Below are 21,349 nucleotides of genomic sequence, written 5' to 3'. Positions count from 1 at the left end.
TACGCATGCCCAAGCACTGCCCTGGCCTCTTGCTAGTGCTAAGGATGTGTATGTATGTCAAGAGGCGTGTTAACTTGTATCTTTTGTTAGTGCTATGGATGGTGCATCATGTTACGAACTGTTTTTTTTTTCTTGAGAGAGAGAGATTTGTAATGGTTTGAGATTATGGACAGTACATGATCCCTTATCTGTAGTAGACAGAAAAATTGTGTAGCTCCGTGGATGTGTTGTCGTTTGACACATTCAATTGGCAGAAACATGTTACTTTTCTGTGGTATGATGTCTTGCACTGCTTCTTGTGGAGGAAGACGAAAAAGAGTAGAGTTGTGACCGGCTGGCCAACGGAAAAAGAGACAAATTCAATGGAATCTTGCTGGGCTGAATTGAATGGAATCATGCTGGGCTATTGTGCTGCCCAAAGGAGACCTTCTGATAGTAATTCCAAGTTCATTTGATGCAAAGGGAGTGAGCCTAGCTCAACTGGTTGGGGGAGTGGATGTACAAACCCAACACCTGGGTTCGAATCCTCAAGGAGGCGAATTTAGGTTCCTATTTATTCCTCCATTTATTGAGAATCAAGTTTGGTGTGTGGTGAAATCACTCATCAAAAAATATCTTGATACTCATTTAAAAAAAAATCTGGGGACCATGTTTATCTTGGTACTCATACTAAAATGGCCATATGCATCCCTAGTTGGTGCAGAGGCCGGGGAAGTGAAATTCTCCCCCATTTTTATAAGACCTGTGCAAATAATTAGTACTCCACCCAAAGAAATTTGCATCCGCCCCCGCCCCGCCCCCGCGTCGCTCCAACAGGGGCGACACGGGCGGCTAACCCTAGCCGCCGCCGGCGGTCCCCTCCCCCTTCTTCTCCTCCTCGTCGCCACTGGAGGAGCCGCCGATGCGTCGCGCGGCTGCCGAGGAAGGTGGCGGCGAGGCCTTCATCGTCCCTTCGCGGAGATCTGGATCCACGGGGCGGCGGCCCCTGCTGGTTCGGCGCCGCCGTTCGCACTCTGGACGGTGTGCGCGGGGACTCTGCCCGACGTCCTCGACCGCTCGGGTGGTGGGGAGTCGGCGCTTGGCGGCGGCAGTTCGGGGGCCTTCGTCCTCGCCAGATCTGGAGGCATGCTAATCCATCCTTCCCGCTCCTTCCCCTTTGCGCTTATGGCCGGTGGATGCTGCTGGTTCCGGTGCTTCTGGGGATGGTGATGCAGATTGGGACCGGGGGAAACCCTAGGCCGCCTGGTTCGGCTCGACAGCGGCGTCGGCTTCGGGCGACGCATCCTTCCTGAAGGCGGTGTCGTGGTCCTTATTCTTGTCACCTCCGGTCCTCTCCCGGGTGAAAACCCAAAATCCGGTCTAGATTGGGCAGCGGTGGCGCCATGGGCGTCATCCCCTCCTTGGAGGCGTTGCCTGGGGAGCTAGGATTCGGGTGTGGGCTCATGAAGGTGGGGGCTTTGGCTGCCGGCTGGATTTCTGCAGCTGCTCGCGGCGGCTTTCAGGTTGTGCAGAGTGCCCCTTGTATCTTGAGGGCGTTTCCTGTTTTTCGTGTTCGCGTCGGAGGAGCGGCGTGGCATCTGGTACGTCGACAACGGCGAGTCTCGGCGGCATGGAGCAGTAGGGGTATCGCCGGTGGGCGTGTGATGATGGACGAGCGCAGGATGGTGGCGCTGTCTGGCGTCGTGGTGGCGTCGATGGCAGAGAGGCCTGGCACGGTTCATGCAACAGTACAACTCTGAAGATGGATTGATGGTACGTGGCTGTGGCGGCCTCATACCCGGCAGGGGGCCTGGTTGAAGAGCACGCTGGACTGGTGGGTGCCCATACCCGGAAGGAGTCCTGGTTGGGACCTCAGGTCTCAGATGTTAGGTTTGGGTGCGAGATCAGTTTGGTATTAGGCCCAGACCATCAGCGCCCCTTCATCAGGTAGATAGGAGTAGCGACAGAGGTTGCGAAGATGGTGGCTTTGGTCTTACTGTCGTACGACTTTGTAAGGTCTTGTGTTATAATCAATAAAGTGGCCGTATGCATCGTCCAGATGCAAAGGCCGGGGTATTCCTCCTTTTCGAAAAAAAATGATGCAAAGGGACTTACTCGTACTAGCAGTCCATGGCACCTGATACAACAGAGCATGGCCATGACCACCGTTACAGTATGCATACTTGGTACTTTTCAAAAAAGTTGGATCCTGAAGTCCATTCTAATAATACAGACAAAATCAAGGGGTAAGTAATCTTTGGAAAGTAAAGTTAAAAATAGGACTTCGATAAGGACCGAACGTTCGGCCTGGGCAGGCCCCAGACCGAACGAAACGTTCGATCTGGGAGCGCACTCTACCAAACAGAATCGTTCGGTGCAGAAACGCTACAGCCCGAACCCCTTCTTCACGAGCCACCTGCAGGTAATAGAAAGCAGGCCAAAAAACTGGGCCCAGCATAGGCACACAAAGACCCAAATATTAAAAAGCTAGCAATTGCACACTAGGAAATCAAAAGTACAAAAATTCCCATGGCAAAATTTACACGATTCTTCCATGGCAAAAATACTTGTATTCACATGGCAAATTTTGGTTTAATTTGCCATTGCAGAATTTACTCTATTTTTGCCCTTGCAAAATTCACATGGCAAAAGTACTTCTATTCACATGGCAAGTTTTGGTTTAATTTGCCATGGAAAATTTTTATCTATTTTTGCCACGGAAAAATTTACTCTATTTTTGCCATGGCAAAAATACTTTTATTCACATGGCAGTTTTAGTTTAATTTGCCATGGCAAAATTTACTCTATTTTTGCCATGGCAAAAATACTTTTATTCACATGGCAAGTTTTAGTTTAATTTGCCATGGAAAAATTTACTCTTTTTTTCCATGGTAAAAATACTTTTATTCACATGGCAAGTTTTAGTTTAATTTGCCATGGCAAAATTTACTCTTTTTTTTCATGGTAAAAATACTTTTATTCACATGGCAAGTTTTAGTTTAACTTGCCATGGCAAAAAATAATTTTATTCACATGGCAACTTTTAGTTTAATTTGCCATGACAAAAATTGCCCTATTTTTGCCATATTACATTACATGGCAAAAATATTAGTTTTATTCACATGGCAAATTTTAGTTTAATTTGCCGTGGAAAAATTTACTATGTTTTTTCCATGGCAAAAAGATACTTTTATTCACATGGCAAATTTTAGTTTAATTTGACATGGCAAAGTTTACTCTATTTTGCCATGGCAAAATTTACACTATTTTTTCCATGGTGAAACTATTTAGTAAATGCAGATGGTATCTATAAAAGAATGCGAATGCATGCAAGTATATGGAGCGCAGCCTACTTGTTTGGTTGAACAAGCTGCTGCCATGCATAGAAGCACAAGAAACATGAGCTGATTGGAATGCTACTGACATACGCTCTTTCCATGTTGTAGAACAAGGTTGTTTTCCAAATTCTGATTGCCGAAACAATGCAAAAACACAAAAATCAAACAAGCTGCCATGTTCTAGCTAACACAAATTCCAGAAAATTGCCATGTCAATGAAGGTGAATTTGCCATGGCAAAAAAAAATCCATCAAAAAAATATAAAGTATAAATTGCCATGGCAATAAAAGTTAAAATTTGCCATGGCGATTTATGTAAATTTGCCATGTCAAGAAAGTTAAATCTGCCATGGGAAAAATAGAAACGGAAATTTTGCCATGCCAATATACTAAAAAATTGCCATTCTACAAACTAAAAGTAGCCTTGTTCTTAAAAAAGGTAAACTGTTGATGATCAATTTTGTTGTGTACAGATACATGGCAAGTTTAGACAAAGTTTGTAATCTAAAAGTGATGGCAAATGTACATATCATGGTGGTATGAATTTTTTGGGGTACTAGTCACAAAGGCAACTTTATGGACCTCGTTCATAGCATGGCAAGTTTCATATCTGATCACATGGCAAAAATCGTAAAAATCAATTTTTTTTCTCACCATGATATCATGGACCAGCAGCAATAAAACCACAATAAATGGAAGCAGAAGGAGAACATGGTGAAGCATCATGGTCCCATTTCATTCTACAGTTTCAAAAATGAGGAGGCATTCGTTTGCTTAGAGGTATAATTTCTCGAACCTATTGAGGCGCCATCTTGAGTGGCTAGAAATAAAGAAGAGCAAATACTACTAGTTATTGTTACCTAGACTGCAATGTGACAAAAGGTTGGACGTTCATAATTTGGCAATGTGACAAATTTGCAAATGTGACTAAATGTGAACTTGCCATGGCAAAATTCAACAAAAGGGTGGCTAACAACACAAACAATTGCCACATGATGTACCTCTGTTTTTTGTGTCTTACCAGGGTGGATTGATTCAAATCTAAAAATAGACATATAAGTTAAAGAATTGCCATCAATGATGTATAACGATTGCCATCATCTCTAATCTCAATCAGAGCACATATACTCTGTATGAACAGCACCAGATCATTTGTACAGATGCTCAATTAATCATAAAGAAGAAGACCACACCGATATAGCTGGAGGAAAGTGGAGGCATTCTGGGACCTGCATCGAGAGGGGACGGGTCGAGGACCCGCGAGAGGAGGCCCAACCGAACCACGATGGGCTTCGCCGATGTTCGCGACGGCCGAACTTGTGGGCAAATCCGGCACACCGCCGGAAGGAGAGCGCCGCCCCACTGCAGTTGTGTACTTGTGTTGTCGCTGATGGCCGCTGCACTGTGCACCGACGGCTTCCAACGCTTCCTCCCGGTCCACCGCGATGGGCAGCAGCGGCGCTTAAGTCTACACCGCCCGCGGCCGTTGTGTACGCTCCCCTGGACGGCACACCAACACCAGTGAAATTGCTGTCGTCGCCCAATCCCTCCCCAAGCCACCTCTCCCCCTCTGTCCAGAGCAACTACATCGCACACCCCCTGAATTCAGACAAAAATTCAGAAGAAAACAGGACTTACCGGAGGCCGAGTTCCGCGCCTGCGCCGCCCACGGGGATGGCGCCGCCGAAGGGTAGGACGCCATGACACGTAGCTCCGCACCTCCGCTGCCTACGGCGCTAGAGTCCGCCGTCCACGGCGCAGCCAGGAGACGCTCGTGCCGCCACATTGTCGATCACCACCACCCGCGACATCCCTTACGGTAGGTCATCATCAGCACCCACAGCTCCACCGTCACACCTCCTCACCACCGCGACCACCTCGAGCTCCCGCCGGGATACATGTCGCGGGCATCGATCGTAGCATAGCCCAGCGGCCTCCTCCGCCTCCTCCCCCATCCCCGAAGTCCAGCCTCGCTGGTCGCCTCCATCGAAGCCGCGACGCGCGAGCTCGGCTCCACTTGTCCTCCTCGAACGGCCGTTCTGGACGCACTCCTCCTCAAGCGGTGGAAGAGGAGGGAGCCACGTAAGGCGGCGAAAGAGGTTGGGCGCCGATTGCCGCGACCAGAGGAGGGGAGCTGATGGAGACATCAGAGGGACGAGCGGCGCTGCACGGTGGAGCGCGGGGGGTGAACACGCCGCCGGGGGAGAAGAATCCCGCGCGGGGAGGTGGGCGGTCGGCGTTGGAAGTGAGTGGGATCGTTCGCGATGGGGTGGGAAAACGCCGAACGCCCTGGCAATCTCACGTGGCACACCAGGACGCATTAAGATCTGTGCAGCAAATCGGACGATAATCAACGCGTTCGGCGGGAATCCTTAAAAATCAGACGTTCAGAAGTTATTGATCCCGCTTTTATTTTATTTTGTTGATGATGAGGAAAGAGATATGGCCATATGGGCTTATTTGGTGGGCGAACGCACGTTAATTGAACTAAAATTTTCCCCCTTTTTTTTAGTGGACCATTTTCATCTCAATACGTTACCAATTAATTGAAATAATTTGAATTTTGTGATTCGCTCTTGTCGTCTTGTGCGAAGCGTTCCACCGCTGCCCCTTGCGCGTTCATAGTCCCCATCGGCCACCCACTGCCTTTTTACTTCCGGTGCTTTTTCTTTTACTACTTCTGTTTGGGCTGCACTACCTCGTGCAATGCATTGCTAGCAAGTATGTTAGCGTCAAACTCGACCTAGCCCACACTCTGCCCACGTTCTGAAACTTTATATGCACATGGACCAATATTTAGCGGAGAGTCCACTTCATTCCAAAGTTCGGATTGAAAGGACGAAGGAATCTCTCCCTTATAAGCTAATCAAGGCCTTCTCCCGTAAGTGAGGTGGGACTAAACCGAGCAAGCCTCACCAGCCTACAGTAGCCCTAACATCCCATCCCTCCTAAGAAGCCCCTCGGGAAGGCATAGCGATGTTGGTTCTGATACCAGATGATAGCGTCCAACTCGGCCTAGCCCACACTCTGCCCACGTTCTATACGTCTTTGCGCACATGGGCCAACATTCAGCGGAGAGCCCACTCCATCTCAAAAGCCCGGACTGAAAGGAGGAAGGAATCTCTCCCTTATAAGTCACTTCAATAGTCATAACGGTGGCGATCAGTTTTTAGTACCCCTTCAATCCAAAATTCAACCTTTAGTTCAAAACTGCGACAAGTGTAACACAGAAGAGCTACTTTTGTTTCGAACATAATATTCTGAGAAATAATCATGCAGTAAAATTATAGCAACCGTTTATGACCATATTTCAGAATAATATATTGAAGAGCTACTTCTGTTCTTATGTGCATATATAATTTGGAGCCAAAACAGAAGAAACTATAATCCTGCAGCACCACATCTGCATCGGTAGCAAGTGCATATGCAGTGCACAGAAGGCTCCAACTGAAATTGCAATAGCTGTACATGTTACATCTAAAAGGCATAGAAATCCTTCACCATAACACAAAGTTGACAATTGAATAGAGTACATCACACCAATATGTCTTTAGGGTGCCGCATGGGTGGAGAGCTGGGACTGGAAGAATAGAAGGCTGAAGCTTCCACAGGCGTGTCAATGTTGAATATTGTATTTCCTGAATGTTTCCTGGCTCCGTTTTGTCTGCGTTGTGTCATAGACCTTATGATCCCTTTAAAAACTGTAGTTTTAGTACCTGGGGTTTTGTATCTCTGTTTCTAGGTTGCTCTTTGAGTTCCTAGTCGAAGGGGTGCTATCTGGGCGACATACCCGGTCTACTCACCTAAGCCTATCATGAAAAGTCAAAAGCCCCAGCCGAGCCACATACCGGGTCTGGGGCATAAACTGGTCTGACGCACTCACATGTGTCGTCGCCGTCATCTTCCACAGGTCCGTCTTCAGAGCAGATATTGAGGCTTCTACCTTGTCAGGCCACTCCGCCATCGACGCCACCTTGACGCCAAACAACTACCTCCACCTGCGCGAGTCCACCGCGCATCGGGCGCCGAGTCTCCACTGCACCACGCCGTCGAGATCCGCCGTCATCAATGTGAATGATGAAGTACCGCTCCACCAAAAAAGGCGCCCGCTGGTCCCTCGATCCCGTGTACGCCTCCAAGAATGACGCCCCCAAGGAGGAAATGACACCAACGCGCCGCCGTCATCCGATCAACTGATCTAGGGTTTCCCCCGAAGGTAGCGGATAGAGGTCTAGAGCTTCTCCACAGCGATGCCTTCAAGAAGGTAATGACACCTCAGGGTGCCACCAACGCCGGTCTTGGCATCAAGCCGAGCACAAGGTTTTCATCCGGATCCGCTCGAATAACCTCCATCACGTATTGTGTGCACGGGTCGCCGCCGATCTGAGCCGCCGCACATGAAGCAGGCTGCACCGGCCAGATCAGATCTGTCTGGAGGGCACAACCCGCATGGTGCCGACCCAACCACCAGGCCCTCCATGCCGCCACCGCCGATCCAAGGTTAGATGATGTGCCGCCGTAGACCCGGCCGCCGCCGCCGAACGCCGCCACGCAGCCCGAGGCAGGGCCGGCTGCCGCACCCCACCATCGCCGCGCTTGGCCGAGGCAGCCGCCGCGCCGCCGCCTGAAGGCAGGCCCGCCGTGCCGCCAGGCCAGATCAGCCGAGCCACCCACGCCTCGGGGCTCCGCACCGCCCGCACGACGCAGGCAAGAGGGAAGACCCCCGCCACCGCCATCAGCCCCGGGCTATAACCGGCGGCGTCCTTCGGCGGCGGCGGAGGGAGGGGAGGACGGATGGGGACCCCCGGCGGCTAGGGTTTTAGATCCCGCCCGAATCGCCCGAGCGGGGGCGACGCGGGGGGCGGGGCAGCTCTGTGCACCATCCACCACGACCTGAATCAATGCCACCAGGTAAATCCACCCGAAGATGTTTGAGATAATGAATGAAGTGACAATGCCAATCGTTCTGCTCCAGTCTGTGTTCTTACTTTATTCTGTCAGCATAGCTCGCACCTTCAGTTAGAGTGAGGCCGAGATAAAGGATGTAGATAAGCGAGATGCTCCACGGCGAGCGGTAGAGGATCGGGTAGCGTTCAGGTTGCCCGTAGTGGGTTTTTTTTTTAAACAAAGACGCTAGACGCGTCCGACTTTAAATTAATAAAGCCACGAAGGCAGCAACACCGAGTTCCACAACGCAAACACACACCACATATTCGAAAGTCTCAACAGGCCACATCGGCCACGCATATTACAGACCAAAGTCCAAAAGGCAGGCCCCTACCAACCATCTAGCCAACTCTCAAATCATCCAAAAGTAAAGTTTGTCTCCCAATGAAGTTCAAGATGATTGACGCAGTCTCGGGATGCTACTGGCAATCTTCTCTATCGTGCTCCTCATGAGGTCAGCATCACCTTGTTTCACCAGCGGAGTCCAGGTCTGTAGAAAAAGATGGCATTTGAAAATAACATCAGTCGGGTTAGCCGGGAACTTGTGCTCGATAGTCATTTTGTTTCTCACTGTCCATAAGAACCAAAGTAATGCTCCCACGCAACTCCACAAGACCCTGGCCTTGGCACCCCTCTGCGATTGTATTACCAACAACTCAGCCCCCCATCGCGGGTTCCAGTTTTGTTGGAACACCTCGCGCACCGCACTCCAGGCAAAACGTGCAAGTGCACAATGAAAAAGTGCATGATTCGCATCCTCTAGCGATTCACACACCACACAGGACCCGTCCGAAGGACCGTTACGCTTGGCCACGTTATCCGCTGTTGGGAGTCTGTTACGAAACATTTGCCAAAGGAATATTTTAATCTTTAGCGGAATCCTAGCCTTCCATAGCCCCCTAGGTATATCTAAGGCGGTACCCTCAGTCAACTTGCTGTATAAGGACTTAACCGAGAACTTACGAGACGCCGACAAGTCCCATGACACTTTGTCAGCTTCCTGACTCAGGACAATCGATCCAATTTGAGCTTGCAGCGAGTCCCAACTCGCCAGCTCAGTCGTACTCAATGGCCTCATAAAATGGATCGCAGGGGGCGCAGAGCGCAGGGCCTCTCCCACCAAAACATTCGTGTCCGAGGCCACGTTATACAGCTGCGGGAATTCCTGCCAGAGAGGCCTGCCACACATCCACATGTCAAGCCAGAACCGCGTGGACATGCCATTTCTCATGTCAAACCTCGCACCAAGCGTAAAAGCCGGTCTAACCGCCTGAATCCCATTCCAGAACAGTGAACCCGAGGTCTTGGCGTTAAACACATTCCCATCCGGGAAATATTTAGACGAAGCAGGTCCCATCCCTTTTGTACGTTTCAGCTCATGCACAATTTCTGCCAACGCAATCGGGCCCTCCAAAATATTTCTCCCTTTGAGGAACCCAGTCTGGCTCCTACTTACCACCCTTTGAGCAATAGGAGCAAGCCTCGAGGCGTATGCTTTGGCACATAACTTGAACGGGACATTGATGAGCGTAATCGGCCTAAACAACTTGATGTTATCAGCGCCCTTTACTTTGGGGATAAGGCTAATCGCCCCATAATTTAGTCTGTCTAGGTCCACTTGCCCCAGCGCGAAGCCATTGACTATTGCATGGAAAACATGCTTAAAGCACGGCCAAAAACGCTTAAAGAACTCCACTGGCCACCCGTCGGGCCCAGGTGCAGTGCCCGTTTTCATTGAAGCTAACGCCCTGTCAATTTCCTCCGGGAGGAAGGAGAGGGCCAAACCTGTGTTTTCGTCTGGATTCACCCTTTCTGAAGGATCCCACAGATCCTCCCAAGGCTAAGTTTTTTCTCCTCGGCCGTCCCCAATAGGACGACGAAGAAATCATAAATATGGCTGCTAATCTCCGCCCGAGTGACCAAAATCCTATCATCATGGTTAAGACGCAGGATAGAACTCTTGCGTTTTCTCCCATTAGCAAACGCGTGGAAGTATCCCATGTTTGCATCCCCTTTAGTCACCCATTTAACTCCGCCCCTGCGTCGCCCATACTCCTCTTCTGCTCTCAAGATACTAAGTACTTGGTCTTCTAGAGCATACCTATGCGCCCATTCCTGCTCAGAGAAAGATCTCACGTCCGCCGCTAAGTCTAGTGACGCAATCTCCTCCGTAAGCTTGGCGCGCTCCTTTTTAGAGTCACTACCATGGTTAGCTCCCCATCCCCTGAGGAACGCACGTAACTTAGCCGCCGCCGCAGTGCTCGTAGTGGTTAGTAGCATACATACTTTCTCCTGTCCTTTTTACTCTGAATATAAGATGGAAAAAGCTAGTGGTCAACCGACCGATCTTTCCTCTCACATCCACCACATTCCACACTTGACACGTCTTGATGGACCAGCGCAGAGCTTCTTTCCTCCATCCCTATCTCTAACGAAATGGCAGCATATTTTTATCTCTTCTATCCATACGTTGAATCTCATCTGACCATGCAGAGCGCTCGGTACTGCAGTTCTCGCAACTGAGGACCTGCTTCGAAAAGGCATAGCGCAACAAAAAATGGGGTGATGCAGAGACCACGGGGTGCTCTCTCCATTGCAGCCGTAGGTGTTCTTGCAAGTTTTCACAACAACAGTCTTGTTGCAGGAATACATAGAAGAAGCTAGAGATGTTGGATCCTATTGCAATGAAGGTTTTGCAACGAGAGTCTTGTTACAGAAAAATAAGAGAAGACGTTTTGCATCAAGGGTCTTGTTGCAGAAAAATAGAGAAGAAAAAGATTTGCAATAGGGGTCTTATTGCAGTAAATTAAAGAAGAGAATATTTTGCAACAGAGGCCTTGTTGCAGAAAATTAGAGAAGAGATTTTTGTAACAAGGCTCTTGCTGCTGAAAGTTAGAGAAGAAGAGATTCCGCAACAAGAGCATTGTTACAGGAAATTAGAGAAGAATAACGTACGGCTTGCGTTGTACAATCGAACGGCTCATGAGGCGGCGGATCTTTTTAAAAGATCCGCCAGCTGACGCGTAGCACTGCCCATATAAGATTTGTATGAGGTCAAATTTCTTAAAGTTTGACCAAATTTATAGGAAAAGATATCAATATTCACAATACAAAATCAATATCTTTAGATGTGTCAGGAATATAAATTGCATATTGTATAACTTTAATATTGTGGATGTTGATATTTTTATCATATATATATATAAATTTGGTCAAGGTCGACAAAGTTTGACTTCAAATAAGTCTTATACGCGGAGTAAGAAGGGCCAAAGGGAGTATGGTATTAGTGGTGATACTACCCCGTGATGCATATTATCATATATTAGTATCTTATAAATGATTTCAATTATTGCCAAGCAAGACACATAGTCATTTAATTCTATGTCACATCATTAAAATTGTCTATGCATGATACTCTCACTACGGGCATCCTTAAGGAAACGGAACAGACATGGAGATGTGAGTTTGGCGGTGGTGTGAGGCATTAAGGGCTGATTGCATGCAACCATGGAAAACGTCAAGAGGTTACTGACGGAAAAATTAGGAGGGGAGACGGAAGCAGGCGGCTGACTAGATTCAAATCGGAGAATGATGATGGCAGCCGCCATTGACTTGCTATCTACACGGGAGAGGATGAGGTGAAAATTTAGGTCAGGACATGCTAATGCACGGCAAGCGGTGGGTAATATTTTTAAACTAATAATTCTAAGAATGCAAAATGGTGTATGTAATGGATGCGGTTTTTTAATGGCAAAGTGGGTAATTTTCGTGTACTTAAATTTAACGGCAACAAACTGAAGTCTAACAAATCAATGATCAGATCTTTCTTAATCTTGTGGGAAGTTTTAGCCTATTCATCTGTTTTACTCCCTCCGTCTGAAAATACTTGTCATTAAAATGGACAAAAAGGAGTGTATCTAGAACTAAAATACATCTAGATACATCCTCTTTTATTCATTTTGATGACAAGTATTTCCGGACGGAGGGAGTAGTATATAATAGATAGAAAATAGAAGATAATAGATAGATAGATAGAAGATGACAATACGAAAATCCTTTTCTGAGCCATGGCTCATCTGCACCCGTGTAGAATAAAAAAATTAAAATAAATACTAGAAAAATTCAAAAAATTCCAATTTTTTCCCATGGTAGACAATTTGATGCGTGAGGCCGGCCCCAATTTTCAAATTATTTGGACAACTAAGAAATTCTCGGCAAAAAAGACAAATTCGGGGTTTGTAAAACAGTTTACTGTTCATGTACTGTTTTGACCCGATTTGTCTTTTTTGCTGAGAGCTACTCAGATGTCCAACTGAGCTAATATTTGGAGCGATCCTCACGCAATAAATTGTCTACCATGGGAAAAAAAGTGGATTTTTTTATTTTTCTAGTAGTTTTTTTGAATTTTTCCTGTCCGGATGCAGATGGGTCTGGGCACTGAATGGCTGCACTCATGACAATACCAATTTTCTGGAAGGTCATTTTCAAGGCCACGGAATGGATCGGTATGTGGTCCTTATATACTGCAAGCTGTGGAAGTGCGGGAGCATAGGGCATATGGGACGGTTGCATGGGAATCATACAAACGGTTTTGAATGGTGGTCCAGCAACAGGCCTTTGTGCATCGTCATGTTTGCCTGTTTTACATCAGCTGTGGCATTTTTTTTCTCGGTCGATTGTTTGATATGTACTGAATTTTGCTAACCGTACTCGTACTTGCTCCATTAACATAATTATGGTTTTGTGCATCATTAGGATGCAAGGATGCAGACGCCAGGGGCTGATCCTGCTTCCAAAAAACATATTTGTTCAGGTTAACTAGAAAATTAGTTGGAATGAGTCCTGCAGACGCGGAATAGAGATGTTTTTGTCAGAATCAATACAGGTAGTAGAAACGATGTGACCAGTGTGAACATCTGTGCGAAACGAGTCAATGTGTGGAGCAAAGACTAGTAGGAGGAAATCTGGGCTGCCCAACTTAGAGCCTCACAACAAGATGATAATCCTTGTTTTTTCTTTAAAACAACAAAGAAACCCTCTCAGAGAAGAATGAATCAAGACAATCCTTGCCACAACTTGGTATAACAACACGACACAGCAAAGACTAGGACCTGGACTCTAGCTCCAGTCACGACTTGTGCGTTGACAGTAGACTTGCAATTCCTTTTAAAGTTGTTGGCATCTCCATGGAAAACATCATCGAGCGGGCTGCCACATACCTTCATCTTGCGACTACGCACGCACCTTCTCTGCTATTGATATTGTGCGAGGTGTGTATCTACTATTTCACCTCAGCTTAATTATATATTATGCCTCCTATCTTTTCTTTGCCACAACCGTCGTCTCTCCATCGTTTCCTTCATCGGCCAGCTTGATTTTTTTTTACGAAATTATCACATATTGGGCCACACACACGCGCGCAACATCTAAATAGTATTTTCTTTTGAAAAAATATACTACTATCAACTGAACGTACAATCTAAAACAATTTTGTTAACTATTAGTATTGATAACTTTTCTTAATATGTGCATCACTCTCATTACTGTTCTTTGAAGTAATAATAGGGTTTCACTAAAAATTGCAACCTTTTGTCCCAAGCACCCCAAGAGAATCCAATCAAACTTATTAATCCAATCAAACTTATTACACATCTACCCGTACAATAGATTAGTTCCTATAAAGCGTTTGGTCAAATTTCTAAAAGTTGATTATTAATATAAATACAAAATATTTAAACTGCTAAGTTGAAGTAGTGTGTAATTGGATTTTCCATGGGAAATAGTTGCGTATTTTACAAATTTGTTTCCTTTTGATTTTTAAAAATAAAATTAATTTGTAAACATTCAGTATATTGTACACTAATTTGAGGAATTTCTCTTCGTCAATGTACATGTGTTAATCTGCTGCATAAAGTCTGATGCGTAGTTATCGTGTTCACAAACCACCTTTATTATATTTGCTGATATATTTACTAAATCAGCGACAACTAATAAGGAACGAGGGAGTAATATACACGCTACTATCCAGCATATAGCAGACCACCTTATTATATTTATGTTTTTGTTCCTTTTCTTTCTTCTTTTGTGCAGTAAACCTAGCTCAAGCAGAGATAGATGGCTGCCAATACACCGACAACTGATGCAACTGGAGGACAATCATCGATGGACGAACGGATCCTGAAAGCAGCCACCTTTGGTGTTTTCTGGGACATTGAGGTGTTGGCTACAAAGAGTCCAAGCATTCTTCTTGGAGTAACTCCGCAAGGGAACAACTGCCTCCACATATCCACCATTCATGGGCACGAAGAGTTCTGCTTGTATGCGCTGGCACTAGAGCGTTCTCTCCTTGAAAAGGTCAACTGCGAGAACGAGACGCCGCTTGTCATTGCTGTTTCACTTGGCCATGCCTCTTTGGCTTCTAAATTACTGCAGCAATGCTGCAGAAGACCACGATTGAGTCGAGCAATCTTGCAACAAGACAGGTATGGATTTAACGCACTGCATCATGCTATTCGCAATGGCCACAAGCAACTTGCACTGGATTTGATAGCAGAAGAGTCTGCCCTGTCGAGAGCTGTGACCAAGTACACTGAGTCACCCATGTTCATCGCCGTGATGAGGAATTATGTAGATGTTTCTGAAAAGCTACTAGACGTTGATGATTCTTCTGATGTTGGACAGTATGAACGCCATGCTCTTCATGCTGCAGCGAGAAATGGAAATAAAGGTGAGACCTGTTGAATACAAGTTATGGTTACAAAAGTACGTATGTACAGCAAACCAGAGCTAGCGTAGTTCATGTTTTCTATTATGTTATTATATAATCATTACTAATAGTCTAATACTCGACGTCATTTTTCATACCGTATGCATCTTTCTGATGCAGAGGCCGGGGAACCACCCCTTTTCCAAAAAAAAAAAATTGGAGAGAGGTCATTAAGTGGTGATACCTTGACATGCCTTCACATAGCTGTAAAAAATGGCCATCTGGAGTTTGTCAAATTTATCTTGCAAACACGACAACTTCGGAAACTTATTAACATGCAAGACAAGGTTGGAAGAACCGCTCTACATTATGCAGTCGAGCAATGTGATCCTAGACTTGTTGCTGCTTTATTATCTCATGAGAGTATAGACCCAACAATTCTGGACAACCGTGGGAATTCAGCGGCTTCGCAATTGTCGAGCATCACAATCGATGACAAGACTTTGGACTGGGTACGTAATTATGATCCATTTTATTGAACCATGTAGCTAGTCTTTATGGCTGTTCTACAAAACCTTCCTAATCCAGTATATTGAACCATACAGTATATTAATCCTCATGTTCATTTGCAGAAGGAAGTGCATGTTCTCATGTCAAAAGCTGATCCTAGTGATGATGACATCTCCTTGTATAATCTTCGCAAGGGGGCCACGAAACAGGAGAGTATTAAATCAAGGAGACAGAGAGAGTCAATGACCCAAAAATACAGAAGCAACACATCATTGGTGGCAATCCTCCTTGCAACAATCACCTTTACTGCTGCTTTCACTCTACCCGGAGGATATAGCAGTGATTCTGGAAATGCGGGACTTCCCACCATGTCTGGAAAGGTTACATTTATAGTGTTCTTGATCTTTGACACCTTAGCAATGTGCTCCTCATTTGTTGTGGCCTTTATATGCCTCATGGGAAAGTGGGAGGATGATAAGTTCACAACCTGTTTCATCTTTGTAACTAAAAAGCTCACCTGGTTTGCATACTTGGCAACAGTTACGGCTTTTTCAACTGGATTGTACCCAGTGCTGGCCCCACGTCTCCAATGGTTGGCGATTCTGATTTGCTCCCTGGTAGCTTTTTTCTTCACTCTTACTATTTTCATAGCAAAATGGCCTTCCATGAAGCTCAGTTTTCGGTTGGGTCAAACATTGCCTTCCATGAAGCTCAGTTTTCGGTTGGGTCAAACATTGCCTTCCATGAAGCTCAGTTTTCGATATGGCGCTCAAATTTCTGCAATGGTTTGACCTCCAATTCCAATTCCTGTGACATGGTCTAACCTCCACAATTCATTTTATGGTTATGATTTTAAAATATTTTACAAGTCATATCTAATGAACATTGTTGGATATTCATATAGTATTGTTAATTTATCGGGAAAATTACAATGTACTGTTCACTCTTGTATTCTGTTCAAATCTAATGCATTGCTTTCATCACCGCAGAGATGGTTCATTGTTCATGCCACATCCAATGACAATTGGCATGTATTTATTCGCATTTGAAAGACGAGATTTCCCATGGAATCAAAAAATATATTCTTTAGAGCATCATAAATAGATATTTTGATAACTCAATATTGTTTAACTAACATAACTAAAACAATGCGCTTGAGTGTCTCTCTCGCTCTCGCTTGTGGGCGATTCGTGAGGCAACTCCCGCTCGTCGCATACCCTAGCAAGTCCGTCCCATCCCCCTTCCACATCAGCCTCTTCCGTCCCTCCGAGGTGTAGAATCAAACATTTATGGTCCCTGACTGATGACAACGACTCTGAGATGGAGGCCGACGAGCTCTCAAGGGAGCTCGCGGTCTGTGTTGTGGACCTGGCTCTACTCCGTGCTGGCTTGCATTGGGGTTCCAGTCGACAGCATGCCGCTCTATGTTCAAAACAAAAGGTCAAGGTCGAAAAATGAGCTCAGTGTCTTCCCAAGGTGTTTTCTGCAAATTAACACTAATGATGGGCGTCGCATGGGCCCTACGCTGACTGAGCAGGCCATGTCGGCACGGATAATGGCCAGAAATGGTGGATTGAGTCGTTCGCTCATAAGATGGACCAAAGAGACCAAAGAGAAGTGTGTACAATGTGCTCATCTCGCAAGAGTTAACTGACCAAAGCTGCGTTTATCTATTTTAATAATATAATAGATAGATGATAGTCCATTCGCAAGCATCTAGCATATGCCTTAATCTCGACCGACCTGTGTGTACCTAATGGCCACTTGCAGCAAGAGTGATTACATATCAAAATATATCTTGACCATCGATCTCAGAACCACTCCCTAACTAGACGATAGTAGCAAACAAATATTAAATACCAAAGCGTCCACGTGGTTGAACCGATCAGCAACTTTAGAGATCATCCTAAAAAAAAAAAAGCAACTTTAGGCATCAAAATAAATGGCTGAACAAATGTCTAGCATGTGCCTTAAATCTCGATCGGTGTACTTAATGGACACTTGCACTAACAGTGATATCTGAACTGGTATGATATAACACCAGTGATGTATTGGTTTCTACTAATGGAAATTAGGGAGAAACCCCTTTCTTAGAAAAAAGAAAAAAGAAGCAACAGTGATACCTGAACAAATACTTACCAATTGCAACACTGACGTGTGTACCTACCAATTGGAGTATAGAAGAAAGAGACGTTATCTGCGGCAGAAACAAACTTTTATCAGAGGTTCTTACAAACACACACATACAGAAAAATAAAATTACATTCAGATCCTTGGGGTGCCAAAGTCTTGTTCCTGGTGCAGCCACCGGCGGCACACCGGGAGCATAACACGATCCCGCCTCTAGGCCAATTTTTTCTAAAACCTAAGAGCTTCTAGAAGCAGTGGTTGAGAAGCCGTCGATGTAGACCAGGAGATGCATGTATTATGTACTGTACTTGTCGATGACTGTGGCCTCGTTGACATTGTCAATTTTAATAAAGATGGTTGTGTGTATCATATTGATGCATAGACCCGTATTACAACCTCCTTGAGAACCAACAACAACAAAAAGAAAACATAACTTGATTAAAATCAAACCAATAATTTGTCAAAGGCGTGATCGGGAGAGGACGCTGCATGCACAGGGTGGCGAAAGCATAACGTGTTGCAAGCATGGCGCCAAATGAGAGATTCTCTTTTACACTTTGTGCATAAAACAATCGCCAAATGAGAGATTCTGTGTTTGCCCACGTCCGCGTCCGGCAGCTCAATCGCTTTCGCGTGATTAAACTGATGCAAATAGTCCACATGCCGTGCCAGCACGACGGATACGGATCAAATTTGGCAAGTCGTGCCAGCAGGCCCGATATGGCAATGGGATCCACGGATCAAACTTGGCAATGATGAGACGTGCCATAAAAGGAAACTCTGCGTCCCTCCTCCAGCTAAGAAACTCAAATGGCCATCTCACTAACCTCGGAGCTCCTCTCCCTGCCGCAACAATGGCAGATCCTCCTTCTCCCCCTCATCCTCGTCTTCCTAGCACTCGTCTTCTTGACGAGGAGGAGACCAGGCTACAAAGGGCTCAGGCTGCCGCCAAGCCCAGCCCAGGTGCCGATCTTGGGGAACCTGCACCAGCTAGGCTTGCTGCCGCACCGGAGCTTAAGGGATCTGGCGCGGCGGCACGGGCCGGTGATGCAGCTGCAGCTCGGCACGGTGACGACCGTGGTGGTGTCGTCGGCAGAGGCAGCGCGGGAGGTGATGAAGACGCATGATGAGGATTGTTGCACCCGGCCCGTGTCCCCAGGGATGAAACGGCTGTCCTACGGCCTCAACAACGTCGGGTTCGCGCCGTACGGTGCCTACTGGCTCGCCATGCGCAAGTTCCTCGTCGTCGAACTCTTTGGCGTGCGCCACGTCAAGGCCGCATGGCACGCACGCCAGCACCAGGTATGGCCACTACTATTTAATTTGGAATGAATGTAACCGCTCGATCGAGGAACACCATATAGTTATGCATTCTATTCGTGATCAGGTGGAGAAACTGATGATCACCTTGAGCGGCTTGGCCGGAGAGCCGGTACCGCTCAAGGAGCACATCTTCAGCCTCGCTGACGGCATCATCGGCATGCTGGGGTTTGGCGACATGTACAACAGCGACAAGTTCCCATACCACAAGAACTTGGAGCACGTGCTCGAGGAGGCCACACACGTGCATGCCAGCTTCTCGGCCGAGGACTACTTCCCCAACATCATTGGACGCCTAGCCGACCGAATCACCGGCCTCGCCGCTCGCCGTGAGAGGATCTTCAAGCAGCTTGATATCTTCTTCGAGATCATCATTGAGCAGCATCTTGACCCTCGGCGCGTCAAGCCTCACAATGGTGACCTCGTGGGCCGCCTCATCAGCCTCTGGAAGGATAACCGTGGCACCCTCAACATCACTAGAGACCACGTCAAGGGCATCATCTTTGTATGTTATATTAATTGCCTCTACATCTTGTCCTGATCAAGGAAAAGAAAAGATCAACTAACTGACATCACTCATCGCCATGGATGCATGCAGGGCACCTTCATTGGTGGATCGGACACCGCCTTGGTGACGATCCTATGGGCGATGGCAGAACTGATCTGGAAACCACCGCTTCTGAAGAAAGTGCAAGACGAGATCAGGGCCGTGGTGGGCAGCAACGAGAGGGTGCAACCGGATGACCTGGCCAAGCTGGGCTACCTCAAGATGGCGGTGAAGGAGACCCTACGGCTGCACCCGCCAGCGACGATGTTGCTGCCAAGGGAGGCTATGCGGGACATCCAGATTGGCGGCTATGACGTGCCGGCCAAGATGCGGATCTATGTGAACGCTTGGGCCATTGGCAGGGACCCAGCAAGCTGGCCTGATGATCCAGAGGAGTTCAAGCCAGAGAGGTTCGAGGACAGCAAGGTAGACTTCAAGGGCGCGCATTTTGAGCTAACGCCATTCGGCGCGGGGCGGCGGATATGCCCCGCCCTGTCTATGAGCACGGCCACCGTGGAGTTCACCCTGGCCAACCTACTATACCACTTTGAGTGGGCACTCCCAGAGGGGACAACAGTGAGCATGGAGGAGGAAGGCAAGCTCATCCCCCTCCTCAAGACGCCGCTCGTTCTGGTGCCCACTACATACCAGCAAGCAAAGCAAGTCTGATTCAGTAATGTGTCCGATGGAGGCTTCCTAAATATACTTTTTGATTGGTCAGCAGTAGATATTGTCTAGCCATTGATATTGAATTCTGTATTCATCACCTACATTAATTTCATAGGTGGATCTTGAAGCATGTGCACCATCAAAGATTTTTCAAATAATACCTGAAAAATGAAATGTGGCTGAAAGGCGAGTTCGTGGTTAATGAATAGTTACCGTTGTTAGACAAATTAGCCTTTAGGCTAATCAACGTAAGGTCCTAATCTTGGACTAGATCAACAACTTTATGGGAAGCGTACAAACTTACAGGTACTTGGCGATATCTCGTGCGCACTCGATGCAGCCCCTGTATAGCCCACGGCTGCTCCTTTTACGTCCCCAGTAGCAAGGGGATGTTGGAGAAGAAGCAGCACGGTGACGACGACGGCAGCAGGGTTGCTGCAGGCACAACTCTGCGGTGGCCGGTGGTGGAGATGGCCTTCACGTACCTCAGCACATATTCAGGATCGGCAGTTAGGTGGGTTTAGATCGTGTTTCTGTCATCCATAATGAAAACCCCCTTTTTCTTATATATGTGTGTGTTGGGTACATGGGACCAAAACCAAACGTGTCGATGTGTGGTGTGCTTACGATCATGGCACACCTGGGGTCAAAAGGCTCCCCCTTTTCCCTCACAGTTTGTTTCAATCGTAGATCAATTCCAACATTCTCCCCCTTGATCGTAAGTTTAACAAACATCATAAGCCCATTCTTAATAAAAATAATATACCAAAGTAAGGTGTTGTAATGGCCAAAAAGTGTCATTAAACCTCGATACTTATAGTACACCATTCTATCTTGAAATGGATAACGTATTACTTTATGGGAGTTGGTTTATTGAACGGTCCTCATTTCCAGGATCAAAAGGCTTTCCAGCAACCCCATGTCGTCAACATAATCATAAGTATGGGTGGCAAGCCTTCGATAAAGGGATCTGTAAAACATTCACATGTACTCATACGGTCAACTTCAATAGCTTGATCCTGGATTCTATCTTTCACAACACTAAACATATTGTCAATGGCTTTGGCAATGCCATTCAACTTGTTGTTACTCGCATAGAAAACTACGTGTCATATTGCAGTAGGTGGTTAAAAATATTTTGTCTACCACCATAATTTCCGGAATAAAATTTCTTCACATACAACCTGCCCAGTAGCCTCTTAAC

General features: G+C 46.6%; 2 protein-coding genes across 2 annotated transcripts; both read left to right on the top strand.

Annotated features, from left to right (window-relative positions):
• Nucleotides 1–13,460: 13,460 nt before the first annotated feature.
• LOC123059675 (ankyrin repeat-containing protein NPR4) lies at nucleotides 13,461–16,380 on the top strand. Its single transcript, XM_044482183.1, has 4 exons — nucleotides 13,461–13,533; nucleotides 14,354–14,990; nucleotides 15,150–15,481; nucleotides 15,602–16,380. The coding sequence occupies exons 2-4, from the start codon at nucleotides 14,378–14,380 to the stop codon at nucleotides 16,268–16,270; spliced, it is 1,614 nt and encodes a 537-aa protein (XP_044338118.1). The 5' UTR covers nucleotides 13,461–13,533; nucleotides 14,354–14,377; the 3' UTR covers nucleotides 16,271–16,380.
• Nucleotides 16,381–18,419: 2,039 nt separating this feature from the next.
• LOC123059674 (4-hydroxyphenylacetaldehyde oxime monooxygenase) lies at nucleotides 18,420–20,153 on the top strand. The gene is made up of 3 exons (XM_044482182.1): nucleotides 18,420–18,911; nucleotides 18,997–19,434; nucleotides 19,528–20,153. The coding sequence occupies exons 1-3, from the start codon at nucleotides 18,420–18,422 to the stop codon at nucleotides 20,143–20,145; spliced, it is 1,548 nt and encodes a 515-aa protein (XP_044338117.1). The 3' UTR covers nucleotides 20,146–20,153.
• The last annotated feature ends 1,196 nt before the right edge of the window (nucleotides 20,154–21,349 follow it).

The sequence above is a fragment of the Triticum aestivum genome, chromosome 3A (assembly GCF_018294505.1).
Source record: "Triticum aestivum cultivar Chinese Spring chromosome 3A, IWGSC CS RefSeq v2.1, whole genome shotgun sequence".
Lineage (NCBI taxonomy): Eukaryota > Viridiplantae > Streptophyta > Magnoliopsida > Poales > Poaceae > Triticum > Triticum aestivum.
The sequence above is the reverse complement of the archived record's forward strand: the minus strand, read 5'-3'. Positions and strand labels throughout refer to the sequence as shown.